A 27,653-nucleotide genomic window follows, 5' to 3' on the forward strand; every position below is an offset into this window, starting at 1 on the left:
AAAGAAGCATTCAAGTTAATTATTAGGAATACAAACAGAGAGTAGCAGCTTCTAGTTGATTCTGGGGCTGAGAAGTTGTAGCCTCCAGGTGTTGGGAGCTGAAGTTCCCCCAATGAGGATCGAGGTCCATGAAAGACTTTTGGTCTCTTGAGATGATTCAACCCATCCTGATAACAGTGCATGGGGGCAATTTCACACATTTTAAGGTCCAGTGTGCAGAATGTAGCAGGATCTGATGGCACAAACTGCCTCCAACCAACTGAACCCCCTCTAAAGCATTTAAGAGTGTTTGTTTAGTTCCTGCAGGGTTGCCAACGTAACACGGTGGAGAAACATCCAGCAGGGTGAGCAACACTAATGAAAACAAGTTTATCTTCAGTAGCACCATTTATGAGCATTAGATTACATTTAATCATCAGTGCTACATGCCGGACCTTTAAATGATTAACATGCATGCTGTTATGAACCTCTTTGAAAGACAGGTGAGTCACTGACATTTAGACTGCAGCGATCCCATGGGACAAAGGCCAGTTGCTGAACTTGGAGGCCAATGCCATCTCAACAGGTCCTTCGACCACACCTCAACCCAATTAGCAATGTCTGGGCTGTGGGTCTGTGTAGTCTGTGTTATATGGAGCCCATCTGCTGGCATCAACAGAAAATACACTGCCAAAAATAAATGTTACCACCTGGATTTAACTAAGCATAGGTATGATCCTTCTATTGGATAGTTACACCATGAGCGATAATCTTTCATCTGGAAACAAGTTATTTAACCCCTACTGACGCGATGAGTAGCTTCTCATTTCTTAAACAACCATGTGAAGAGACAAAACCCGTTGTCATGGAAAAGATGTTAGTCTGTTTAAGAAGGGTCAAATCATTGGCATCAAGCAGTAGAAACATGTTAGGGTTGAAACATGTATAATTGTGTTAAGAACTGTCCAAGGCATTATTAAAAACTGAATGGATAGTGGGGAACCATCGTCTTCCAGGAAGAAATGTGGTAAAAAAAAAAAAAAAAAGAAAAACCTTGAATGATGGAGAAAAATATATCTAAAACTCTAGTCTCTCTACACTCACGAGGTGGCTTCTTTGCAAGGTAAATTAACAGCCCACACAACAAACGTTATATTTCTTATCTTTCCTCGTCAACATTTCTTTGACGGTTTCATAACCACGCTGGTCTGATCTGTTGTCTCTACTATGAAAACGCCCAACAAAAATAGCCGTTAAACTTTCCACCTCCACACTGAGCTCAAGAGGCTGAGGAGCGGTCATTACTCCTGGGTGAAGCTGCAGCTAGCAGCACCTAGCTTCAGGATTAGCTCCCTTCAGTTTACGCAGCAGTAATGAAGCAGACACGGGCCTCTGCTGGAACTAGAAGAGCTGTGCAGTGTTTATTGCTAAAGCTGGTGGCAAAACATTCAGTGCTAAACAGGAAGTTTCTCACAGCGACATCCTCTGCTCCTACATTCCCCCTCCCTACCACTCTGACCCCCGCGCTGTGCTTCTCTCCAGCTTTTAAAGGGGCCACGCTGTGCTTTTAACACAGCGTTGTAAACACCACCATGTCTCTGCACAACGACACATAACTCTAGCAAATTTTTTTTTTTTTTTTTTTAATCAATGTAATCTGGCAGGCCAGTGGCGGGCTAGATATTATACAGTTTTGCCCTATACCGACCACTTATTTAAATGTTTGGTGAAATTAAATTTAAGAAAACTCAGGGCTTTGTTTAATAGTGAAAGAACATTTCCACATGAACAATGTGAAGGGAACTCACAGGAATAAGGTCATGTGGTCTGAGTCCAGATTTAATCTGTTCCAGAGTGATGGAAGCATCAGGGTATGAAGAGGCAAATTAAGTGACAAAGCCATCAGGCCTGCTTACTGTACAAGCCTGGGATCAGGTCAAGGTTCAGCAACGCTATGAATGAGGTCAGCTGACTACCTGAATGAGCAGGTTTTTCCTGCTCAAGTTTTGAAAGAGTGGTTCAGGGGACATAAGACATCATTTTTTACACATGGACTGACCAACACAGAATCCAGACCTGAACCCCATTGAGAATCTTTGGGATGTGCTGAAGAAGGCTTTGTGCAGTGGTTGGACTCTCCCATCATCAATACAAGATCCTGGTGAAAAATTAATGTCACACTGGATGGAAATAAATCTTGTGAAACTGCAGAATTGTATAGAAACAATTCTACATAAAAGCTGCGGAAAACAAAGCTAAAGGCGGTCCAAAAAAAATATTAGAGTATGTGACCTTTGATATTTTTTTTGGTGGGTATTTTTTATTGGACAGGCATTCTATTGATCTGTGGTCACATGATATCAGTAATCTGTGGCCACTAAGTTGTGGCCATGCGTAAGTTATGTGTGGGAAGTCATAATGAAACTGTGACCACAAGACAATGGGCAAGCTCCTTTATGACTATAACACACATGTAACATGGATAATTTTTATTTAAAGGCAAAACAAGTAGCATTGACACCTAGTGTTTCAAGTCAGAACTGCAGTCGAAAGAGAAAAACACAAAGAGCGTTACTCCCCCTCTTCCCTCTCGAAGAGTTTCGGGCAGGTTGCCGGTTTGTGAGAGGACGGCTTTTTTATTTACATTATATGAAGGACGGAGAACATAGCACCAGCAAACATCACGATGACGAGCGAAGATGATTCAGTAAGTTGCTATGCTTTGCAATGCTAGCGCTAATTTCACACACTAATATACGTTAGCATAAAACTGAGTGTAAACAAAAGCTACATTTATCAACAAATGCCACACAGCGGCAGTTTTCCCTTAGTCTCACTTAATAAATTAATTTGATAGTAATTTGTTGTATATTTAAAGTTGGCATTACACTGTTTAGTGGTACTAGTTTTTGTTCGGATGAATACGTGATGTGTGGTGCTGCGCGGATTGATCTTGTGAAGAGCAATGCACTAACATAATAAAAAAGCAGTCATGTGAAACTGAATGTCTGGTCCTTGAACTGTTAATGTTATATTAGAGAACATAACAGTAATTTCATAAGTTTATAAGGACAAACACAGTATTCACAGGCCACCAATTTACTCCACTGATACATCCATACAGTCACACACATTAATGAATGCCAAGAAATAAATTAGACTAAAATCTTTGTAAATCAAGATAAACTTTTCGGTAAACATAAGCAAAATTCCAGGTGTTTACCTGTCAAGGAGAAACTTTGCCAGCTCAGACTTCTCCACCTTTCAAAAGATTCTCTAATATTGATCCTCGTTTTATTCTGTTTTTGGTTGTTTGCTTTTTTAGAAGGATGCCGAGGCTTTTCAGGTTTTTCTGAAAGTATTTCTGGTCCGCTTCTTTTACTAGCTTCCATACCTGCAGGCTGCTGCTCTTTTGCCGACATAAAATACCAAACGCTGTGTTGTTGTTTGGCAACCGTGGGAGTTACTTACTTACTTTGAAAGGAGAACAACTTGACAAAAACATTGTTGATGTAGAGAGACAGATTGTTTATAGGGAAGCTTCCTTTTATCTCTTGCAACAAATGAGAACATTTTAAATTATTTTTACAGAAAAAAATCCTAATTATTCAGCCTTTAATTTAGACATATTTAATCTTGGGATGAATTATAACGATATAACTACGTTTCTATGTTCAGCTAACTGAACAGACAGAACACCAGGTATACCATTTAACAGCAACTTCACCACTTTACTGGTCCTCTAAAATGACAAATCCCTTAAAAACAGCTGTCTACGGTAACCCTGGAGGGACAACCTAAGCAGTGAAAGAGCCAGATAGTCTGTTCCAGTGATGTTCTGAGATAAGTGGGGATTAATCACAATCAGAGTCAGAATTAGTCAGTTATTTCAGGTGTTTAAGGTTTGAAACTAAATATTATGTGGATATTGGACAAGTCGTGGATGTGTTAGTAACACATGACCATGACCTAATTATCTCGTTCCCACTTGTGTGGAATCTGTTGTCACACAACAAGACAGTTCCTTCTGATGTCAGCAGACAGTTTTGTTTAGTTCAGAAAACTCCAAATGAAGTTGAACTGAACTGAATTTGAGGTGATTTATTCTATCAGAATTCTGCATGAGGAAGATAGCTGCTGTCAGGACAGAAATTCACCCAAATATTTGGTGTTATTTATTAGCATTTTTAAACTTATATGAATGATTTAATACTTTCAGTTGGTTTCAGAAAACCAACACAGGTTTTTTTATTTATTTTATTTTATTTTATTTTATTTTTATTTTTTTGCTAAAGATGTCTGCGTTAATAAATTAAACTTGCAAAAAAATATAAAAGCCCAGTTTTGACATCAAGTTTGTGTTTCTAATGAGAAGAACTTTTATTTTCCAGCTCAAGTATTATTTTAACCATTTGTTTTAAAAAAATATGTATATTGTTTTTCAAAAGAAAAGAAACAAATAAAAATAAACATTTTTATGATGGACTGGTGACCTGTCCAGGGTGTACTCTGCCTCTCACCTGTTAATTGCTGGGTTAGGCTCCAGCTTTTCGCCACGCTTAATGGACAAAGCGGTATAAATAATAAATATTGAATGAACAAAGATATTTATCAGAACATGTTAAACTTGGATGGACAGGCGCTTCGTTTCTTTTCATATACTTGTCTTTGTCATTTTACTAAACTGAATTAAGTGGTGTTTGTGGGGATTTATTGTAATAAATAGTAGCTTAAATTAAAAGATTTTTGTGTATTTTGGGCCCCACATGTTAAAAAGTAGGAAAACTAGAGGTGAGGTTGTGCTGAAGAAAGTGATATAAAAATAGGAATGTCTGGCCCGGACTTGCCCACAGGAGAAGCGGGACAATTCCCGGTGACTTCATCAGTGTGTTTATCTGGTTGTAAATGATGTGATTGCAGCGTTTTATGCTTGTTGGTTTATTTTACTGCATGAAATATTTGGTGGGTCCAAATGGGCTTTTAGTTTTGTGTGAATGTCGGTCTATATAGAATACTGAGCTTTGGTGATTAATTAATCTGTGTGTGTGTGTGTGTGCACGCGTGTGTGTGCACTTGCATGTGAACATATGTGTGTAGTATATGAATTAGGGCGGCCTGGGTGAGTGTATGACTCACCCAGTGCCTGACATTTTGTCCCAGTCTGGCCCTGAGGTATGGTGAACTTTTTAATGTGTATAAAGGTTCAATCAAAAGTATTCAAACAAGTAAAAAAGTCTCAGAGCCCTCGGGTCTATCGGATCTATCGGGTCTATCGGGACTTTTTTAAGTTGTTGACTAAGTTTAAAGGACAGTTTTGGTTTTGATGATAAACCCCTTTTGCCACTTAACAATAAATACTTGTATCTGGAACTAACCTGCCTCGGGTTGAAGTCTGATGGAGAAGTTTAGGTTTGTTCTACTGGATTTTTACGTCTGTCATAAGGGTGGTGCTGAGAGGCTGATATCTTCTCAGGTGATACGTGATGTAACAAAATGAGAACCTCTGTTCTACAGAGAATGAAAGAGATGTAATAGACAGGCAGAACTTCACGACACCTGCTAGGATTACATTAGCCAAGCTTTCTACAGGTCAACATGTCAGTATGATAAGAACATACATAGTAATTTTTCACTTATCTGATCATTTTTCTGGGAAGCAGAGGTGGAAAAAAATCCATAACTGAAATGAGCTGAAGAGCAAACATGAACTAAAACATGCTCTGAAATGTTTCATCTGATGGATGAAATCCACTCAGCTGTTTCGAGGGTGAAACGCTCCGTTAAACAACGGTGGAATAAGCAACTGCAAATTAGATTTTCATGGAGGAGAAAGAAATCTTAGGCAGTGACACAAACACTCATCTGCTTTCATACCTTTCAAGTGATCTTTGTGTCAGTGATGAAAATAAATCCAGAAAGCGACACAGACATGAGATGGTGGGAGACAAAGAGTCATGAAACAGATGGAGAACCACACACTCTACATCAACATGAATCCTGGATTATCTGGATAACTAGCATCTATTGCTTAGTGTAGTGGGTGAGCTAATTTCAGTTCATCATAAATGGCTTTGAGCAGAATTTCTAATTTACTGGGAATATGAGAACAAGGTACTCAGAATATTCAGGAAAGGGTTAGCAGTTCTGAGGGAAGAAGGGGGGTCCAACCCAGTACTACCAAGGTGGACCTGATAAAGTGGACGGTGGATGCGGTTTTTAAGCTTCCCTCTCTGCCTCCAAAATCTCTCTTTGCAGAGGAAGGTGTCATGTTCACACGTCTCATTGCCTTCTCTGAGGCTGGTCATAAGGAGAAGAAAGAGGGGCCAGATTTCAGACTGTCTCCTCATTCCAAACTGAAGAATGAAGCTAAGGCGACTCAGGTTACCAAGTTCTGCTTTAAGTCTTTCATGGGACAGGAAAACTGTCTGCTTGTAGTTTATCTGGGTGCTTCGTTTAGATGTCATAGTCCTGCTTCCCTGACAACAGCTGATTCCTTTTGCCATCTGTTGTCTGAAACCTGATGGTGGTGTGTGTAAGCTGGTGGATGAAAAACAACTCAGGGTATTTTCACACTTAGTCCCTTTAAAAAGAACCAAACTCAGTCCTGTTCAAGTGGACCTCTGGAAGAGTAAAAACATGCCCCCCCCCCCCAACATTCAGGGCCTTCCACACAGTCCAGGCTGGTTCTGAGACAAGTGGGTGACTTTGTACTAGATCCATTCTTGTTATCAAAGATGACATAAATTTCAACACTTTCAGTTACTGTTCAGAAATTTTAAGATCAGTCCAAACGCTCCAGAAGAATTTTTTCTGCAAAAGCAAAAGAGCCTGAAGCAGTGAAGAGGATGGATGATATCTGCTCTGGCACGAGGTCTTTGATAGTGACAGAGCCATTAATGTAATATCACACCAAGGTGACAACATTAAAGTTATCCTTTCATGGTCTGATTTAAGCCTAGTCTGGATGCTGATCTGGTCTTTCTTCATTACCGTTGAAAGACTTTAAATGTACGAGAGCTGTGAAAAATGAGTCACACTGATTACGGCCAGCCATTACATAATGCTGACTTTGTATGAAGTACATAAAAACAGTATCATCTGCATGGGGAATAATGGTATTGTAAGATTAATCTATTTACTTTGAGAAAGATTTAGAAAGGTCCATTTTAGGTGGTAGTCGATGAAACGGTGGCGTATGTGCTAGTTTTTCACATTGATCCTATTGTTACTGTGGACATGGAGACAGATTGAGACAGCTAAAGATAGTTGGAGACAGAGACAGTTGGAGACAAATAGAGGCAGTTGGCAATAGATGGAGACAAGTGGAGACAGATAGAGACAGATGGAGACAGTTGGAGACAGTTGGAGATAGATTAAGACAGATGGAGACAGCTAGAGATAGTTGGAGACAGCTAGAGATAGTTGGAGACAGAGACAGTTGCAGACAGATGGAGGCAGTTGGCGATAGATGGAGACAGATGGAGACAGTTGGAGACAGATTAAGACAGATGGAGACAGCTAGAGATAGTTGGAGACAGAGACAGTTGGAGACAGATGGAGACAGTTGGAGACAGAGACAGTTGGAGACAAATGGAGACAGTTGGAGACAGATGGAGACAGCTAGAGATAGTTGGAGACAGAGACAGTTGGAGACAGCTAGAGATAGTTGGAGACAGAGACAGCTGGAGACAGTTGGAGACAGATTAAGACAGATGAAGACAGCTAGAGATAGTTGGAGACAGAGACAGTTGGAGACAGATGGAGATAGATGGAGACAGTTGGAGACAGCTGGAGACAGTTGGAGACAGATGGGGACAGATGGAGACAGTTGGAGACAGATGGAGATAGATGGAGGCAGTTGGAGATAGATGGAGACAGTTGGAGACAGATGGGGACAGATGGAGACAGTTGGAGAGAGATGGAGACATATTAAGACAGATGGAGACAGCTAGAGATAGTTGGAGACAGAGACAGTTGGAGACAGATTAAGACAGATGGAGACAGACAGAGACAGTTGGAGACAGTTGGAGACAGATGGAGATAGATGGCGGCAGTTGGAGATAGATGGAGACAGTTGGAGACAGATTAAGACAGATGGAGACAGCTAGAGATAGTTGGAGACAGAGAGAGTTGGAGATAGATGGCGGCAGTTGGAGATAGATGGAGACAGATGAAGACAGATGGAGATAGTGAGTTAGGGTAAACTAGGGTTCAAATACATCATGTAGTGGGTTTAGTGTTTGCAGCTGTAAGTTCTGTCTGAAATTTCTCCAATCATGGAGCTGGATTCATATCGCTGACTTCATGAATGAAAACTATTTACTATTTACAGACTAACCCCCCCTCCCAAACTCCACCCACCCCTCACTCCTTTCCACCCCACAGGAAGCGTGTGTTCCCCCCAACATGCACAAGCCGTGCAGACACCAAAGTACCTGTTTTCGTTTTCGTTCCTGTCAGGAACAGATGACCCATTTCAGCATTTGGGAGAAAGAAGGACGAGACGTGAGGAAACATGGAGGACAGTAAGAGAGAGAGAGGAAGTGCAGACGATACAAGAAAAGCTCCATAAACACACACACACAAATACACACAGAGCTGAAGGGACTGTGGGGATTAGCACCGAGACTCTGAGAGAGAATCACTGGAACGGATTAATGTTACACTGTTAATAAAAATGGGATGAATCAGACTGCATGAAGCACGACTCATTGTTCAGGTGTTCATAAATGTAGATCACGCCATAAAACAAACTCTGATTTAATGTTTTTTACACAAAAGCATAGCTCCATAATAATCCAGTAAAATCTGTAAATTCAGTCTGAATGATAGTCTGAATACCACAAGAGGCTTTTCCTCTGATGACAGTCGATAACATCACACTCAGGATCTTTTAGAGTGTAAACAGTTAACGGTAAGCTGGCAGCACCACTCACACACAGCTGAGTTAGACACATCTGAGATTAAAAAAGCAGGTTAAAGTGAACAGGTTTTGTTTTGGAAGGGGGGGGTGATAAAGAGAGAGATGCCACAGAGATCAGTGGAACCTGTAAGGAGCAAAAAACATCACTTACTGTCGGCCTGCAGCATACTGGACTTTATCAACTGTCTTTTCACAAATATGATCTCCTCTGCTCTGATTTGTTTTTATTCTCTGTCACATTCAATGTGAGTTCATCCTGCTTATCATTTCCTTTATCACTTCCTGTTGGCTCTGTCTTTATTTGGAGTTTATCTTAATCAGTTTAACTGAACAGTTTTTACAGTAATCCACTGCCGCTTGTTCCTTCAGCCACTTAAAATGATCTTATTGTAGAAACAGTACATCAGTCCATGTCAGCAGAAAGCATGCTGAGAGAAATCTTTTTCTTTATACTTACTGATAATCAAAGGATCCATCCTGGTCCTTCTGATCCACCGGGTCCAATGGGAGATCTTTTTTATCGCGCACTAACAGGAGAAGGACAGAAGGAACATTTCAAGCACTTTTTTGAAAGCTCCACTAACTAATCTGAGTCACACAGCTTGTCTAAAGTTAGTCTGAAAATTGAAGAAACCATTTAGTCCTGATTCAGCTTTCACTGGTTAAACTGTCACTGTGTCCAGAGTCCATACTTCTTCCCTGATCGCATCCTGCAGGATGAAAGATGCTGATTGGCCAAAATCATTTTAACCCTTTAGGTGCTCGAGTATAAAAGTTTTCAAGCCACACTGTAATTGAGAAAAAAATGTTGAATATGAACCAGATGGCAGAGGATTTTGTATTGTGGCATCACAGGTTGGCAGCCATATTAGATTCCATAAGTTTCACTATAAACTATATATATATATACATATATATATATATGTATATATATAGTAGTTTATAGTATATATATAATAAATAAAAAAATTAATGGGTTATATAATTAACATATTTAATCTCAGTTTGCATTCCAAAAAATATGAAACGCTTGTCATTGCACGAGTTCTGGTACACCGATTAAATTGAAACACACGTTATAGCTCAGTTAAATCAGTTGCTAATTTAACTACTTTGGCTCTTTATTTAGTGAGTTTTCAGACTCATCTAGTGAGTCTTTTCAAAGAAGCAACTTGCAACAAATCTAGCGACTTTTTCTGGTGTTATTGCAGACTTGAAAACTGACATGAAGCACGTTTACTTCTTCCCAATGAGCAGCGTTTCTGCATCTCGCCATCCATTAGCCCTCACAGCTGCAGTCAGAGGAGACGTTCACCTCTGCTTCATAACCAGACTGAAAATGAAACGTGTAAAGATGCTTTTTGCTGATCCCACCCTGGTTTACTGTCAGATATACTGCGGACAAAAACATTTAAAGAGTTAACATGTTGTAGATTCTTAACCAGGGAACAGTTAAGGCTGCTAGTTAAAGTACTTTAAATGACACTTTAACTTTAGCGCTGTTCATTTTGGTTCATTTTTGGGCCAGGGATGTTTTCTACTCCATTGTCTGTTTGGAATTGAAATTCAATTAAATGCATTTTTCCATACATAACTGGAGCTTGAGTTTACTATATTAATGTCTGTCTATTATTTGATTTAGTCGGCCACTGAAATCCATTTAAATAAAAAAAAATTTGCTTTTTGGGGCAAATATTGTTATATGATTAAAATGCAATTAATCGAGATAAATTAATAACAAAGCCTGTAATTAATTAGATTTATACCATGATCTGGGGGAATACTCGATTCTGATTGGGTGAAGGGTGTCCATTAAAAAGTGACAATGGACACCTATAAAAGAAGTTCCGGTCAAATAGACTTATTGTTGTAAATTATTGCACTGACTAAACGGTAGTTGGTAACTGTGGCAACAGAAACTCAGACACTCCATCAGTCCAGGAGAAACGAGAATGGAGCAACATCTTGTCGTCCCGCAGCGTCCCAACCAGCTGTGGTCAGGGTCCACAAACGTTAAATCTCCATCCTTCAAACGCTACTATGGACATGCCAGTATCTTTATAAAACGATCACGATCAACGGCAATGTTTCATTTAATTTTAATTATGTCGTTGCCTGTCTTTCTTTCTTGCATACTTGATACAGAGTAAATGGTGGATAACATTATAAAAACGATTTAGGATAGACTTACTTGCTTGATACACATTTAATGATCAGAGTGAAAGGTGGTTGATATTTCTTGCAATAAAACGATGTAGGAGACTATCTGTGGACTGTGACTGTTTGAAACAAAATGTTGCATCATTCTCTGGACACACACAAGCTGTAAGAGCTGCACCGCCCTCTGAAACGTTTCTTTGTGTCACGTAACATAACTGCAGCCGACCGAGCTGCAGGTTCTGTGTCAGAGCCGGTTACCTTGGCAACACGTCACAACGAGAGATATTAAATAGTCCACTCAGCCGCTTCCAGTGAAAAACTTACGATTTTAACGGTAAAAAAGAACATTAACATCGGACGGTTCACGCCTCCGTGTCGTCCATTAATTTATGATAATGGACACCTCATCGGGCATTATGCCTTAAATATTCCACCCCCATGTATTGTGATGTTTAAATGCGATTTCCTCATAAACTTTGAATAGACCCCCTCCCATCCCCTCCCTTTGCCTCACCTGTTACATTGAAGGTTTACATGTCTGCCATCTAGTGGTGGAAAGTGGTAACTGGTTTGAGCTGTCTTTCTGGAGACATGGCCTGTGGCCTCATTTATAAAGCTGAGCCATCATGAAAATGATATGATGAATGTTTATATTAGGCGTTCACCTGACTTTGTTTTAGCCACGATAAGGGCGCGGCAGGGCGCACCCTCACATACGTAAACTTTAGAGTTGATTCTGATTTATAAACAAAAACAGGCGTGGGACGTGCGTGCACACAATTTGATAAATTTGAAAGTTTTTGTGCGCCACATTTCCTTTTTTCTCCCTGCACACGCCATCTGCAGTCTGCTTTGCTACGCATAGTTTTATAACTGAGACTCCTGGTGCTTGTCGCAGTTTTGGCACCTAAAGGGTCACCTGCTGATGTTTAAAAACAAAGTATGACTTTTTTGGTGTTTTATTTTCGCCTCAGTAATCCAGGTGTGAAGTATGCATGTGGAACACAGCAGACTTTTATAAGACTGACTGAAACACCAGGCTGTTTTAGTAGCAGGTTTGGAAATGTGGGACGGGTTTGAGGGGTCAGTGCTTCTGTCAGTACTGTGAACACAAGCTGTTGAGAATCTCTCTGTTAAATATTAATCTGACTTTCGGTTAGTTCAGAAAGCTTTAACACGTCACACTGCTGCACCTACCAACACATTTTGTGAGAGCAGTCACGTAACCAGCACCTAGACATTATAAAAACTGTAAAACATTACCACAGGTCTATATCCTCTTACTTCCAAACATGATCACACACTGCAGATCACAATAATGCTGCTTTAAAACAGTTCTCATTGTTTTTATTACAGTTTAACCTCTTCTTGACCAGTAAGCATAAGATATCCCTGTCTTTTTTATTGAATCCTCATGGTGCTTCTAAGGTGAACGTGGGGGCTATCCCTCCATTTTCCTGACTCTGACCATTGATAGAGGCGTCCATCATCATCATCGGCCGATGGCTTCCTGAGATATTTTCCTGCATAACACCTCCATTAAAAAATTTGGAAAACTGCTCAGGTTCACTTTTTACACTTTTAATGTAGCACAATTCCTCTTAAGAGATACTCATTCATAGGAGTACTTTACTACGTCCTCAGACAAATTACTAACACCTAGGACTACGTTACTCATTTCTGGATGAATTGTGCTGCTATCTTCTGGCTTTGACTAAAAGTAATGTGGTTTTGTTTTAGGAGGTGACAACATTTACATTTTCTAGTATTGTTCAGGTATGTCTACTTTGATACAGTATCTTGACCCTGACACTTCTGTAGTAATCTGTCAAGTCTCGGCTTTCATTCGAGTCCAAGATTATACATACAGCCCTTGTAGGTCTGAGAACATATTTAACTTATTTTGTTCATGTAATTTCAGACAGGAGCCTGAAAAAATTCAAAACTAAAACCATTTTCTCCTCCGTGGTCTTACCTGGGTATTTGCCCCCACGACTCCTCTTGATGAAGCAGACGATGAGGAGGATGAGGATGATGAGGGCGATGGCACACATCAAACCGATGAACCATCCCTGAGTGGCTATGTCAACCTGGTCTATGTAAGCTGTAACACACACAGAGAACGGGAGAGACAACAGAGGAAATGATGAGCGTTTTTCTGGATCATCATGAATTAGACGACCGGAGCTGAGTGGATTCAACAGCACCGGTAAAAACTGAATTCCACTTCTTGATGTTGAACTTCCACCGCTGCTGACTGAACCCACCACAGCTTTGGTTGGATAATCGCATCATTCCCAGCGTTCTTCCTGGAGCCAGGAAGAATAACAGCCAGGAACAGTAACATATACACCTTTCGCAGTATACCGTCACAATCGCATGATGTGGAACAGAAAGGACTCCTGTCCTCTCAGGAAACCCAGCATGGCAGCTCTCAATTAATAATAATAATAATAATAATAATAATCCAATTAATATACACACAGAACAAATTACATTACAAACACAATGTGGGATTCAAATTCAAAATGAGCGCATATTTTCCATGAAATGGTGAAACGTCTCAGTTTAAACATCTGAAATGTTGTTTATGTTCTATTGGGAATAAAATATGGGTTGATGAAATTTGGAAATCATTGCCTTCTAGTTTTATTTGCATTTTACACAAAGACAGCTTTTTTGGAATAAGGCTTGTATTATAATCACATGACTGCAAGTGTTGCAGCAGGAAATCTCTTTAAACTTGTAGGACAATGGCCCTCGAGGACCAGGACTGAGGGTCCCTGATCTAGATACTTAGCCAGATTATTAGGTCAGGATGACCAAACCTTTTATTAAACTCGACCAGAGTCTATGTATTAATAAAACCCGAGGAATCACCTGAGGGGAGGGGCAGGAAGTACATATATCAGGGTAAGACAGCACCAATCAGAGCCCATCTAACAGAGCCCAAACTTTGTTTACTTCTGCAGCCGTTACATGTGCATGACTGAATAAAGACAGTGGAGAGAAACTCTCCTGGTTTGGGCCTCACCTCTCTGCCTCAGAGTTAGGTCATTTGAACTTGAACTTGTGTTTTATAAATATATTTTCAACTACATGTTCGGTACTTTGGTCAGCAGGGAGTTGATTTAAATGTGCTTTAGAAATAATCTTAACTGCTTAGTGGCACAGGTGAACTCGCTTGTTCACGAGTGAGGGAAGGATGGAGCGGGAGATCAACAGGCGGTTCGGTGCAGCGTCTGCAGTGATGTGGACTCTGCATCGGTCTGTCGTGGTGAAGAAGGAGCTGGGCCAGTAGGCAAAGCTCTTGATTTACCTGTCGATCTACATTCTTACCCTCACCCCAGGGAAGACCCAGGACATGCTGGAGGGACTACATCTCTCAGTTGGCCTGGGAACTCCTCGGGATCCCCCTGGACGAGCTGGCAAATGTGGCCAGGGAGAGGGAAGTCTGGGCTTCCCTGCTTAGGCAGCTGCCCCCGTGACCCAACTCCAGATAAGCAGAAGAAAATGGAAGAATGACCCATATTATTAACCCAGCATGTGGGATTATGTTGCAGAAACACCGTTCTACTGACACTGAAAACTGATATAACGTCTACCTTCTGCATTGGATGCTGCATAGTACGATGCTGCTGGAACAGAGTACCGCAGCACATTTTACTTCCAAGTCAGCTGTATCAGAGATTTCAGAAGGCAATTATCATTCCTGACATGTTTGAAGAATAACTTGGATTTCTCTTCCCTACGACTGATTCTAAAATTGTTAGTAGTGTGTAAGCAGCCTGACAATTTTTAAAGGTTACAAGGTAAGAAACAAAAGAGAGATGACCAGAATAAGACCAATACATCAGCTTAAAACATTACTGATTTTAATCTTATTTAAACATTTATTAAGCCTGATCCAGTCTAAAGATGACTTTCTGAAGCTGTCAATATATAAATTAAGACTTCTTTTGTAACGTAGCAACTGAAACACTATCGGCTGTTTATCACAAGGTGTTTCATTAATGAGTATGTGTGCTTCTTAAGATTTTAAAAGACGTGTTACATAACTTTCTGACATTAAAACAGTGACATCTATTATTTACTGTTGTGCAGCCATCGCTGTCCAGCAGCGTCATGAGCCTGAGAAACTGCACTTCACCATCTTTTCATCCGGGGACGCCACATGACGCTGCAGCTTTTGCTTTCTGCACCGAGTCACAAGCTAGAAGGAGGATATAAACACACTGGCCATTTTGATGGCACACTGTGGCTGATTCAGCAAAAAAAATCCAAGAAGACATTATAGGAGGAAGTGAGGAAAAGAAAGAGACAGAACAAGAGATAAGACAAGAATCAAGGTAAGACTGACTTTTACTGGATGGAGAGAACTCACAGTTCAGGTAGAACACAACATAGATGCTGAATTAGCTGTTGAAAGAGGGTGCGTCACTGAGATAATCTGCAAAAGTTCTGTAGTGTGTCTTAAAGGTCTTTCACCTCCTCAGTGGTTCAGCTCAGTTGTGGCGTACTACAGGGCTCACTCCTTGGTGCCCTCCTGTTCTCTGTTTACCTGCTACCTGATGACACTCAGCTGTACACGCTGATGAAACCACAGATCCGAGCAGCTCCACGAGTCTGCCAGTTTGTCTTTCTGACAAATCCTGGATGGACAAAAATTTCCTTTAGTTTAATAATTTAAAAAAATATATATTTTATTCTGTTTGGCCCCCAAATTCGGTCAGTTCTGTTGTTTCTAGTCCTTCAGACAAAATCAGCCAAACCACAAAGGAATATTTGATTCTAACCTCAGTTTTGATGGTAACAGTTTAGCCTTGTTTTTCAGCTAAAATGAACTCATTTCTTTCAGTTGCTTATATTATAAAAAGTTCTGCAGCTTCCCTCTGGTCTCACCATGACTCCTATTCTTCATCACCCTCAGGTATCAGCCAGGACTCCCTCCATCAAAACTCTGCAGGAAGACTCAATACTGGTCCATAAAAGTATGATGTCATCATCCCTGAGCTGCTTCCCTTCACTGATTTGTGTTAGATTCATATTGATGTTGAAATCTTCCTGCTCACCTTTTAAAGTCTTAAACGTCCCCAACATCCATCTCAGACTTCCTGACCAGGTATGTTTCCTCCGACCACTGACATCGACAGATACAGATGTACCGGATCATAGTTTGGGACAAAGGGAGGTCACAACCTCCACCTGATGGACCCACACATCTGATAGCGTTAAATCATCCTTAAATCCTTCCTTTTTCAGAGGGATTTTGGTATTGATGATGGATATATTACAGATTCTGTTGCTGCTGATTTGCTGTCTTGTTTCCTCTTTTCTGGGTCTGAGCTCTGGAACTTTGCTGGGAGGGATGATTTATGGATTCTATGATTATTATTGTTGTTGTTACCAGACAGCCCTATGACTCTGATAATGTTAATTCATTGATAGGAGTTCTGCTGTAGAATTAGAATTGGTTTACGTCTTGAAGCAAACTGCAATAAAAGCACAGCTCTGAGGTGTAGTCTGGTGTCTGACTGGAGTCAGCCTTTTAAAAAAACATGCAAGGTAGAAAAACGGGCCGTAAAGACTCACCCTGCTGTTCACACTGCTAATGATACACCTTTACCCAGACCAGCCCACCTGTCTGGAACCCAGGTTCCACCGGGCCAGGTGTGGTCTCACCTGCTTTGGTCTTAAAGGTGACATATTTGCTGCTGACGCTGTTGAGCTCATGGGAGTAAACCCTCAGGCGGTACTTGGCTCCAGCGATCAGATCCGCCACTGTAATGGGGGGCTGCTGTGTCACTGAAACATTCTTCACCGAGTCGTCGCCTTGGAGACACAAGAAAAGGGGCCAATCTCACTGGGGGGATGCAGCTATTATTTCACAGTTGCAGCTAGGGTCCTGGAGTCAACTGAGACAAATAACAATGCAGAGCCCATCATCATCATCATCAAGATGCTGATTCCTATTCCTCTTTAATGGGGCTGAGACCTCATCTTGTCTAATGAAATTCGCAGAAAAATTCATCTGGAAATGGTTTGTCAGCAGATGCTTTTCAGACAAAATTCCACTTCCAGTTTTCAGCTGGGATTACAAAGCTTTCTTTGTTCAGCTCAAACGGCAAAGCATTGTTTGTCTCAGTTATTCACAGGGACTTTATTTCCATGAAGTTTAAAAAAAGTGGCAATGTAATCTCCATCTTTCTGTTGGAAAGACGTGCCAGTCATGACATGGCCGAGCTATGAGCATGACTCTGAGGTGGAAGTAGAGGGCGACGTGAGGTGGTGACATCATGCACCATGCTGTCAGCTGTTAATAAGTAACGAGCTGATCCAGCAGGATCATTTCCAAGCCATGCGGTTTACAACCATCGGCAAACCAGCCAGAGAACAGAAAACATGCAAGTCCGTTTCAGTTGGTCAGTCAAGACCGATGCGAACTCTTCCCTCCTGCTACATTCAGGATCACGGCATCTTCTAGCGCCACGCTAAAATCTACTTTTTCCATCCTGGTCCTTCACCAACAACTCAGTCCTCCGGCTATCAGCTCAGTAATCCTCTACCACCTCTTTATCATCCACATCCTGAATGTTTTCAAATCAGCTACAGATTCAGATCTCTTCTCTGACTCTACGTGTTATTATTTTCTTTCACACGCAAAACGATTGTTTTCAGTTTTCTTTTTAATGTATTGTGGGTTTTAAGCCTTAAGAGATCCTTTAAAAACTTACTCATTTGGTCCTAAGGACACAATAAGGTCACTTTGTTTAAAACTGCTGTAGAAAATATCATATATCAATATTTCTATTCACTTTAATTTAGCCAGATTTCCAAACAACTTCAGCCTGAAATACACATATAATGAAATTTGAATTTAATAGATTTATACTGGTTTTCAATGGGACATTTTCTGTGTCAGTCTTTGTGTAGTTTAGCTGTTTTTAGGCTTTTCAAGGAACTGACATTAAAATTCTAAAATGATTTTCCACAGAAAGTAATAAATTGAAAGTAAAACATTGAAAAAATTGAAAATGGGATAAAATGTCCCAAGAATGTCTTAAGGGTTAATTATATTAACAGAAATGTATAAACGTTATACGTATTTTATTTAATAATTATTCTATTTTCTTTAGGATAAAGCTGTCTTTTCTGTGTCATTGTTTAGCTAACACACTTCTAACGACATCAGGACGAGGAGAACGACTGGATGGTGATAAAGAGGAGGAGGGAAGGTCAGGCACTCTTCCTGAAGAGTCAAAGCTTTCAGGCCTGACCTCAGAGAGCAGGTGGGAGTGGTGAGGACCAATAAATCAATCTCATATCTCTCTTCGTTTTCCTCTCATTTTAAATTCATACATCATTAAGAATTAAAACTACTGCCCAAGTACATGAAAAATACATTTTCCCTTCTTTCCATCCTCAATCAAAGATTGCAACATAGACAGAGAAAAACTGTGAATTCAAAGATATCCAACCTGAGCGAGTTATCAGCAGTCCAGAAAAAAGGAGGGATGATGTATTTTAGAAAAGTGGAATTCAAGAGCAAAAGCAAATGATAATGAAAGCATAAACAGAAAGAAAAGTGATAAAACTCAGAAGCAAGCAGAACAGCCCGTTCACACCGCCGCTCCAACCAATGTCGTTCAAAGCCAGGCAGCAACGTAAAAACAAACAGCAGAGAGGATAATACATTACTTAATCACACACACACACACACACACACTCTGCTTCTTTAACAGTGTTTGCATCAACCAACCACATCCTTCATAAAAAGCTCAGATATGTATTTACACACTGTTTTCATCTCTTTAAGTCAATGCTGCTTCATTTAAAACCACCAAATCCTTTTATTCCTTCCATTCTTTAAGATTATTAACACATCAGATCCGTTCAGAAGCAGGAACTGATGTCATGCCTTTAATGTCCAATCAGCTCAAAGAAATCTGCCCCTCATTAAACTTTAGATTCCTCTGGACCTACTAATGTAGCATCATCTCTTTAAATGAGCCCAAATATGTTACGTGATTCTTTCATTCCCCACCGGATGTAATAATAATGGTGTTTATTAACCCTTTCACGCATAGTGTATAAGACCACGTCCACCTATTTAAAAGCTGTTTCTAGTATGCTCATGGGTGATGGTGTATTTAAAAATTATATGTCTTACTATAATACAGGTCTATTTTTATATAATATGAATATTATTTACATATAATGAGATATCAAGTGTTTTTGTAAAATAAATTGGAATAAAGGGAATAAATGAAAAAATAATTATAAATAAAAATAAATATAAGAATAAGAACATCACTCTACATGTCTGTAGAAGTAAATATTGTATGTAAAACACTTTAAAATAATTTTTATTGTCATTATCATAACATACATACAATGATTAAGTAAATTTTATATCACAACAATATCACTTTCTTGATCATTCTAATTACTACTAATTTTTTACCCTGTTTTTTCAATGTATTTATTTATTCATTTATTTAACTTTTTTCTATTTCATTTCTAAATTATTTTTCTTCTTTAGTTGCACTGTTACTATTATGAAAACTAAAATTATTACAGTTTGTGTTGATTTTATGATGATAATTACTATGATTGTTATCATCTCATCTTGCATATCATACTGTTATATTTGTAAGTAGTTACATTTACACTGATACAACATCCCCACACATCACTACGTCGTTGTATTATTTTCACCTTGTTTGTCCATGTACGACTTTATGTGATGTGTTTTTTGTTTTGGTTTGGGTTTTTTTATGTGCATTGTTTTTAAAAAAATGTGCAAACTGAGGGGAGGTAAATGCATGAACGTTTTAAACTGTGTGTTTAGAGCTACACAATAAATCTGCTGTAATGCTTTTCAGTGTGTTTTGAAAAAACCGATTACAGAGTTTAAGTGAGAGGAGAATAAATCATAAATCTTATCCGGGCAAAACTGGAGCTGCAGATGTATTCAGAAGGTTCTGTTGTTTTCACCTGCTCTAATGCCTCCTCATCTCCTCCGACTGTACAAACTGCATGGACTTGGTTGGTTTCCTGTCTAATCGGTACTTTCAGGGCTAGTTTAGTGTTCAGTAGCTCATTGTGGGCTTCGTCTGGTTCTTACTGTCCAGTGTGAACTCTAGCACAAACTCGCTGCTGCCGGCCGGGAAGTTGTGTCTCCAGCTGACGTTAGCGTAGTTACTGTTAGGCTCCACCGTCAGATTCCAGATCTCCCGCCCAGGAGCCACTACACAAAGTGGGGAGGGGGTGGAGGGTGGGGTCAGGGGCAAAAGGTTAAAGGTCAGGGGCAAGGAGCAGAAAGGTCACAGTTACAAAACCACACACAGGACTGTGCTTAGACCTTTGCATGGTGCTAAATCTGACTCCAAATTCTCCTACAATAAATTCCAGAGGATTTATTGTTTTATTTTTTAGAAAGAAAAAAAAAAACATAATCTTTCTGAAGTGAAATATGGAAAGCATTCCAAACTGTTTAGATTCTCACTTCCTGACCAGGAGAAGAGCTGCCGGCTACATCCCAATAATCTGCAGTATTTCTCTGCTGTCTGGACAGCAGCTGCAACACAGTTTATCAGGGTGCAGCTGTAATGTAGTTTCCTGTTCTGTCAGGTGGGAGAAGGCAACCATCCTTCAATAGACAACAGGAAGAAGTAGAACGGAACAACAGCATGTACCCAACACGTTCTGATCAGCACGCTTGGTGGTGACCAGCACAGGAGACGTGGTGGTGGTGATGGTGGTAGCCTCAGTGGTTGTGCTGGTAGTCGGACTGGTAGTAGTGGTGGTAGTTGAGGTACTACTTGTTGTAGTAGCAATTGTAGTGGGAGGAGGAGGAGGAGGGGGAGAAGGGGTGGGAGCAGGAGACACAGAGGCGTCGGTAAGATCAACTACAAGGGAGGAGGAGGGAGAGAGCAGAGGGTTAAAGACATGAACGTCACACATGGTCACACATTCACACTCACAGTATGAAGTCCAGAAACATCAACAATGTCTTCTCCCCAATCATGGTGTTTCCACCCACACACACACATGCCCTCTCTCACAATGTTTCCACTCACACACCCAGAGTCATGAGTGTTTCCTCTCTGCAGCAGGGGTGTCAAACTCATTTTTAGTTCAGGTTCCACATTCAGCACAGGCTGGTCTCTCTCTCTCTCTCTTATTTACTGATAAACATCATGTGGACATATTAGGAATTACAGTTACCGTTATAAAAATATGAGAGTTAATATCTTGTATGTTATTTTCAAATTTACCAATGTGAAACTGGGCCGGTTTTGGTCACCGGTTCGTATGTTTGACACCCCTGTACTTTCGGAGAACAACTCTGCTGCTCTCTTTAATGATACTGCCATCAAGAGGACAAATCCTGCCATTACATCAGTCTGTCTGAAGAGTACATGAGGAAAACCCCTAACATTATTAACTAATTAATAAATTAATTAAGTAAAACTAATAAACAGAAAACAGAATATGTCAGCCTCTGTTGTTGCTTCGTATGGATATTTTGAATATATTAGACATTAAAAACTAACTCATGGAAAAAAAAAAAAACTTGGTTTACAACTGGTTTAGAACCAGTCTATTTGTAAGACACTATGATGCCGCCTCATGACCATCATCATGTCAGGTTGGAAAGCAGCTCACACTGAATTCCATTTGAAATGATATCCACTATTACTGTACCTTTAAGTAGAAATTATTTCCAGTCAGTGAAGTTCCAGATGCCGCCCCCACCCACCCCCTTCATCATTCCCAAACCTCAGTCAGCATGCTTGTGTAAGAGTCCAAGCATGTCTCCAAATGAGTGAAACATTTACTTTTATGGTGGACGTTAAAGTCTAGTGATGTTGGATCATGCAGCCTAACACCACATTCTCTGAAATCACTATAATTCTTTAGCTGGCCCAGTAATAATGTTCTATGTGAACCAGTAATTATGTTCTATCTGATCCAATAATAATGTTCTATCTCAAACAGGAATAATATTCTATCTGACCCAGTAATTATGTTCAGTGTGACCCAGTAATTATATTCTATCTGACCCAGTAATTATATTCTATCTCACCCAGTAATTATATTCTATCTGACCCAGTAATTATGTTCTGTCTGATCCAATAATAATGTTCTATCTCACCCAGTAATTATATTCTATCTGACCCAGTAATTATATTCTATCTGACCCAGTAGTTATATTCTATCTGACCCAGTAATTATGTTCTGTCTGATCCAATAATAATGTTCTATCTCAAACAGGAATAATATTCTATCTGACCCAGTAATTATATTCTATCTGACCCAGTAGTTATATTCTATCTGACCCAGTAATTATGTTCTGTCTGATCCAATAATAATGTTCTATCTCACCCAGTAATAATATTCTATCTGACCCAGTAATTATATTCTATCTGACCCAGTAATTATATTCTATCTCACCCAGTAATTAAGTTCTATCTCACCCAGTAATAATATTCTATCTGACCCAGTAATTATATTCTATCTGACCCAGTAGTTATATTCTATCTGACCCAGTAATTATATTCTATCTGACCCAGTAATTATATTCTATCTCACCCAGTAATTAAGTTCTATCTCACCCAGTAATAATATTCTATCTGACCCAGTAATTATATTCTATCTGACCCAGTAGTTATATTCTATCTGACCCAGTAATTATATTCTATCTCACCCAGTAATTATATTCTATCTGACCCAGTAATTATGTTCTATCTCACCCAGTAATAATATTCTATCTGACCCAGTAATTATATTCTATCTGACCCAGTAGTTATATTCTATCTGACCCAGTAATTATATTCTATCTCACCCAGTAATTATATTCTATCTCACCCAGTAATTATATTCTATCTGACCCAGTAATTATATTCTATCTCATCCAGTAATTATATTCTATCTGACCCAGTAATTATATTCTATCTCATCCAGTAATTATATTCTATCTGACCCAGTAATTATATTCTATCTCACCCAGTAATTATATTCTATCTGACCCAGTAATTAAGTTCTATCTCACCCAGTAATAATATTCTATCTGACCCAGTAGTTATATTCTATCTGACCCAGTAATTATATTCTATCTCACCCAGTAATAATATTCTATCTGACCCAGTAATTATATTCTATTTGACCCAGTAATTATATTCTATCTCACCCAGTAATTATATTCTATCTCACCCAGTAATTATATTCTATCTGACCCAGTAATTATATTCTATCTCACCCAGTAATTATATTCTATCTGACCCAGTAGTTATATTCTATCTCACCCAGTAGTTATATTCTATCTGACCCAGTAATTATGTTCTATCTCACCCAGTAATTATATTCTATCTCACCCAGTAATTATATTCTATCTGACCCAGTAATTATATTCTATCTCACCCAGTAATTATATTCTATCTGACCCAGTAGTTATATTCTATCTGACCCAGTAATTAAGTTCTATCTCACCCAGTAATAATATTCTATCTGACCCAGTAATTATATTCTATCTCACCCAGTAATTATATTCTATCTGACCCAGTAATTATATTCTATCTCACCCAGTAATTATATTCTATCTCACCCAGTAATAATATTCTATCTCACCCAGTAATTATATTCTATCTGACCCAGTAGTTATATTCTATCTGACCCAGTAGTTATATTCTATCTGACCCAGTAGTTATATTCTATCTGACCCAGTAGTTATATTCTATCTCACCCAGTAATTAAGTTCTGTCTGATCCAATAATAATGTTCTATCTCAAACAGGAATAATATTCTATCTGACCCAGTAATTATATTCTATCTGACCCAGTAATTAAGTTCTGTCTGATCCAGGAATAATGTTCTATGTGACCCAGCATATCCATGTGACAGAATAAGATGAGATAATGGCATGACTTAAAAAAAAATCATAAAAAGCAGACAATCCAGCCAGTGAATGGGGGAAGCTAGCAGCTGATGGAAGGTTTTTCTCCTCCACAGAACTGACTTCATGCTGCATAATTTAACAAGATGTCTCACCATCTTGACATCAGATGCAGGGACATGCATGTCCTTCCAAACCCCAAACAGCAGTGTCATAAAGACAGCATTATCACTGATTATCAGCTGAGATACCAATTCGCTGCACAAGTAGAACATCGCAGATTAATCTGACAGCAGACAGAAGTCAGTGATATTTTGAGGTTGCACTGCAGATGTGCACCTCAGTGATTGGTTCAGAAACTGGTGTTTATCAATGCAGTCTTCTTGCACCACAGCAGCTGGGCTGATGAGCTCATATGGGAGAATACGGTACTGTTAGGGGTGTGATGTTAAATAGAGAAAGCGGGTGATGGGAAATTTCTGAGAACACACAGCAACAGAGGGATGGTGGGATGATGGGATGAGAAGTGGCAGACAAACACCACACAGCAGTTCAGTTCCTAATAATGTAGAATATATTGACCTACAGTCAGATGATGGGCCATCCATTTGATTGTTGTCATGTTGTCATTATTGTCATGGTTTTAACTCTTGCTTGAAATAACCTGATGGGCCTCTCAGTACAGAGACATTTATATTGGACCTGTCATGATCATTTCCACTTATTTCATATAGGCACGTCAATTTTTAGCTTTTTACCCATAATAAATGTAGATAGTTTGGATTTATTTTAGAATGAAGGAGATCGTTCTCTAGGAGGAATTGTCCTAATGAGAACAAGAGGGTTTGGTTAAAGTGTCTTCTGACTTCAGCGGAAATTCGACAAACATGGAGGAAACATACGTCAAACCAACACGGCACAACAAGATCTGAAACACGGGTGGCTCGAGCATCTAGCCAGGATGCCTCTTGAACGCCTCCCTGGGAATGAGATCTGGGCACGTCCCATTGGAAAGAAGGACTAAATCTCTCAGCTGGCCTAGGAACGCCACTGGATCCCTATGGACAAGTTGGAAGAAGTGGCCAGGGTGGGAAACTAAACCAAACAAACCTGAACCTCTTTAACACTAGGCTGAATCTACGACACAGACACTGAAACAGAAGGATGAGACAGTTTGTACTTAGTGTGGGTAAAAAACTCTCTTTCTATCACCCAGACAATAAAACCTTGTTATGGTGGGGGGGGGGACGACAATCAGAGCAGCTGACCTCCTAAGGCTGCTGCATGGAGGAGTTTAACTAGAGACTTGAAAGTGGACTGCACTGCCGTTGGTGTTTAGATGGAGGATGGAAGTGATGGAAGGTGATGGACAGACACACTGTGTTTCCCCTATTACCTAGACCTGTAGCATCAGTAAAGTTTTCTGCCAGTGAAAAGAAGAGGGGAGACAGGAGAAAGAGAACAACTGTAAGAGAGACAGAGGGGGGACAACAAGGACAGCTGGACGGTCCAACAACTCACACTCACCACTGCTGCTGTGTAGGAAGACACACAGTTTCTGTTTCATTCATTTTAACTGAAACTGTTAAAAGTCTTTACTGACCAAGATCTCATTTAGCTCCAAAATACTGGAGATGAAAAATTACAATAACACACACACACACACACATGCATAGAGGAAGAAAAAAAACTGAAATGGCGTGAAAGACTTCTCGTTTGTCAATAGTCTTCACAGCGCCCAGCCTGTCTAAAACCCTCACTTCCTCAGAGACATAAATCTCTTAAACCCAATCACAATTTGAATTTTTTCAATCATTTTTGACCACAGGTTCACCATATTTTGAGAAATGTTCCCCAGACAGATGAAACAGTACTTTTGTTTCAGCAGCAGCGTAGCAAACTGTTGGTTTATTAACCCTTAAAACTCCAAGATATTTTTGTATTTTTGTCTTGAATGTAAAATTACAGTCGAGACATGCAGACTTAGTTTTTCAGGGCAGTCTCGGCTGTCAGATTATAAGGCTAAAATGATGTGCAATTAATGTATCAATAGATATAGCAGCATAAAGACCAACCACAACAACAACTAACAGTACTTAGAGAAACAACAGATCAACAGTGACCAAGCCTTCTCTCATCTGCATTTTCTCAAGTCTTGGCTTTCAGGAGAAAAAATTTTGGTATTGAAACAAACACAACATAAAACTATTTACAGTGCACCAAAAACGTCTTTTTAGCTTTATTCCAGCCATAGAGGACAATTATTTTTGTTCTTTTCAGACACACATAGAACCTTCTGCTCACTTGTTGATCTTTGGCTGCTCCTGATTGGACATTACCATCAATTTAAGCTCTCTGATTGGTGGATTGGTTTGACAGGAAGTGGCTTCATCTTCATTTTCAGGGAACAATAAAGGTCTCATAACAACATGGTGGTGATAGTGATCTTTTTTTATTATGAAAATGTGATAAATAATGGCGTTATCATGGATCACTCATTGTGGATTAACCATATAGTCTGAATAAAGACTACATTTTGTGACTGGATTGTAAACCACAATTTACCGCACAGACTAACACACTACCGTTACTGGGAAATTGTTGATAATATAAGCAGTAGCCAGAGATCTAGTGGAGTTTAAACAGTTAAATCAGAATATAGTTGTTCTGTAAATGAATAAGTCACTGCAACACTCATGTGTTACAATATAGGTATGAATACTTATGTCTGCTTTAAAATTCCATTTTTATTTAATGTGTTTTGTGTAGTTTTTGCAGCCCTTTAACATCCATGTGTTAATTTACGATATCATGTCTGACGGCTGAGGACATTTCTTGTTATGGAAACCAATCAGTCACCTGATGTGCAGGAAATTTTTGTGAAACCAAATGATGCTGGGAAAGACTCACCTTCATTGGCGAAGTGTGGAGACTCCTCAGCATATTCCTCCCCTGTGCCCATCTGGGTGAGCGCCGACAGGGAGAACTTGTAACGTGTGGATCTGCTCGGCAGGCGGAGGGTAAACTGTGTCACATTAGGAAGGAAAGTCTCGAGCTTTTGCTGACTGGAGTCGTTGACTAGAAACACAGAGAAAGGCGGTTCAGATGTTGGGAACTTTCCTGTTATGACTCAGTTAAACGCTGAGGTTGACCCCTCACTGGTTCCTCCTGTCAAACATGACTAAGCAGATAAACGCGTCATCCAGCTTCAAATGCTCCTACAAGTTTCTCTCTCAGCAGAAGCTAAATTAGGCGAGTTTCTGTGGAGTGAGTTTGTTATGTTTCCTGGGGTAAGATAAAGAGTGGTGGTACAAGTAGCTCCATATTCTTGCCAGAATCCTGTAACCATCCTGAAAGAGCTGTTGATCCAACCAATCATAAGCCAGCACCTGTAACCGAGTCGTGTGTTTGATGTCAAATATGCAAAAGAGTTCTTGTTGAAATGCTAGTTGTTAGACTCTCTAATGCTGACAGACATCCGTTCCACTCCCATCCCGTCCAGACAGATAGCCGTCCTTCCTAATTCTGGTATTGATGGCGGTTTCCCTTCCTGGTTCAGGTTCTGCTGGAGGTTTTTCCTTCCTAGTTCTGATTCTGATAGAGGTTTTTCTTCCTGACTTTCATTCCTAGTTAGGATCCTGATGGAGGTTTTCATTCCTGGTTCTGTTCTGATGGAGATTTTCCTCTCCACTG

At 39.7% G+C, this 27,653-nt stretch overlaps 1 protein-coding gene across 10 annotated transcripts in view; it reads right to left on the bottom strand.

Annotated features, from left to right (window-relative positions):
* The window catches only part of nfasca (neurofascin homolog (chicken) a), a 106,654-nt gene that overhangs the window by 8,171 nt on the left and 70,830 nt on the right, over window positions 1-27,653 (bottom strand). For 4 of the 10 annotated variants that reach the window (XM_041979789.1, XM_041979790.1, XM_041979786.1 and 1 more), the window contains 3 exons: window positions 26,871-27,038; window positions 13,038-13,166; window positions 9,360-9,429 (listed from right to left, as the gene is read on the bottom strand). In XM_041979789.1, coding sequence (XP_041835723.1) covers window positions 9,360-9,429; window positions 13,038-13,166; window positions 26,871-27,038 — 367 coding nt within the window. The other 6 variants (XM_041979788.1, XM_041979781.1, XM_041979780.1 and 3 more) reach the window with 5 other exon arrangements.

This window comes from Melanotaenia boesemani, chromosome 3 (genome assembly GCF_017639745.1).
Source record: "Melanotaenia boesemani isolate fMelBoe1 chromosome 3, fMelBoe1.pri, whole genome shotgun sequence".
NCBI lineage: Eukaryota > Metazoa > Chordata > Actinopteri > Atheriniformes > Melanotaeniidae > Melanotaenia > Melanotaenia boesemani.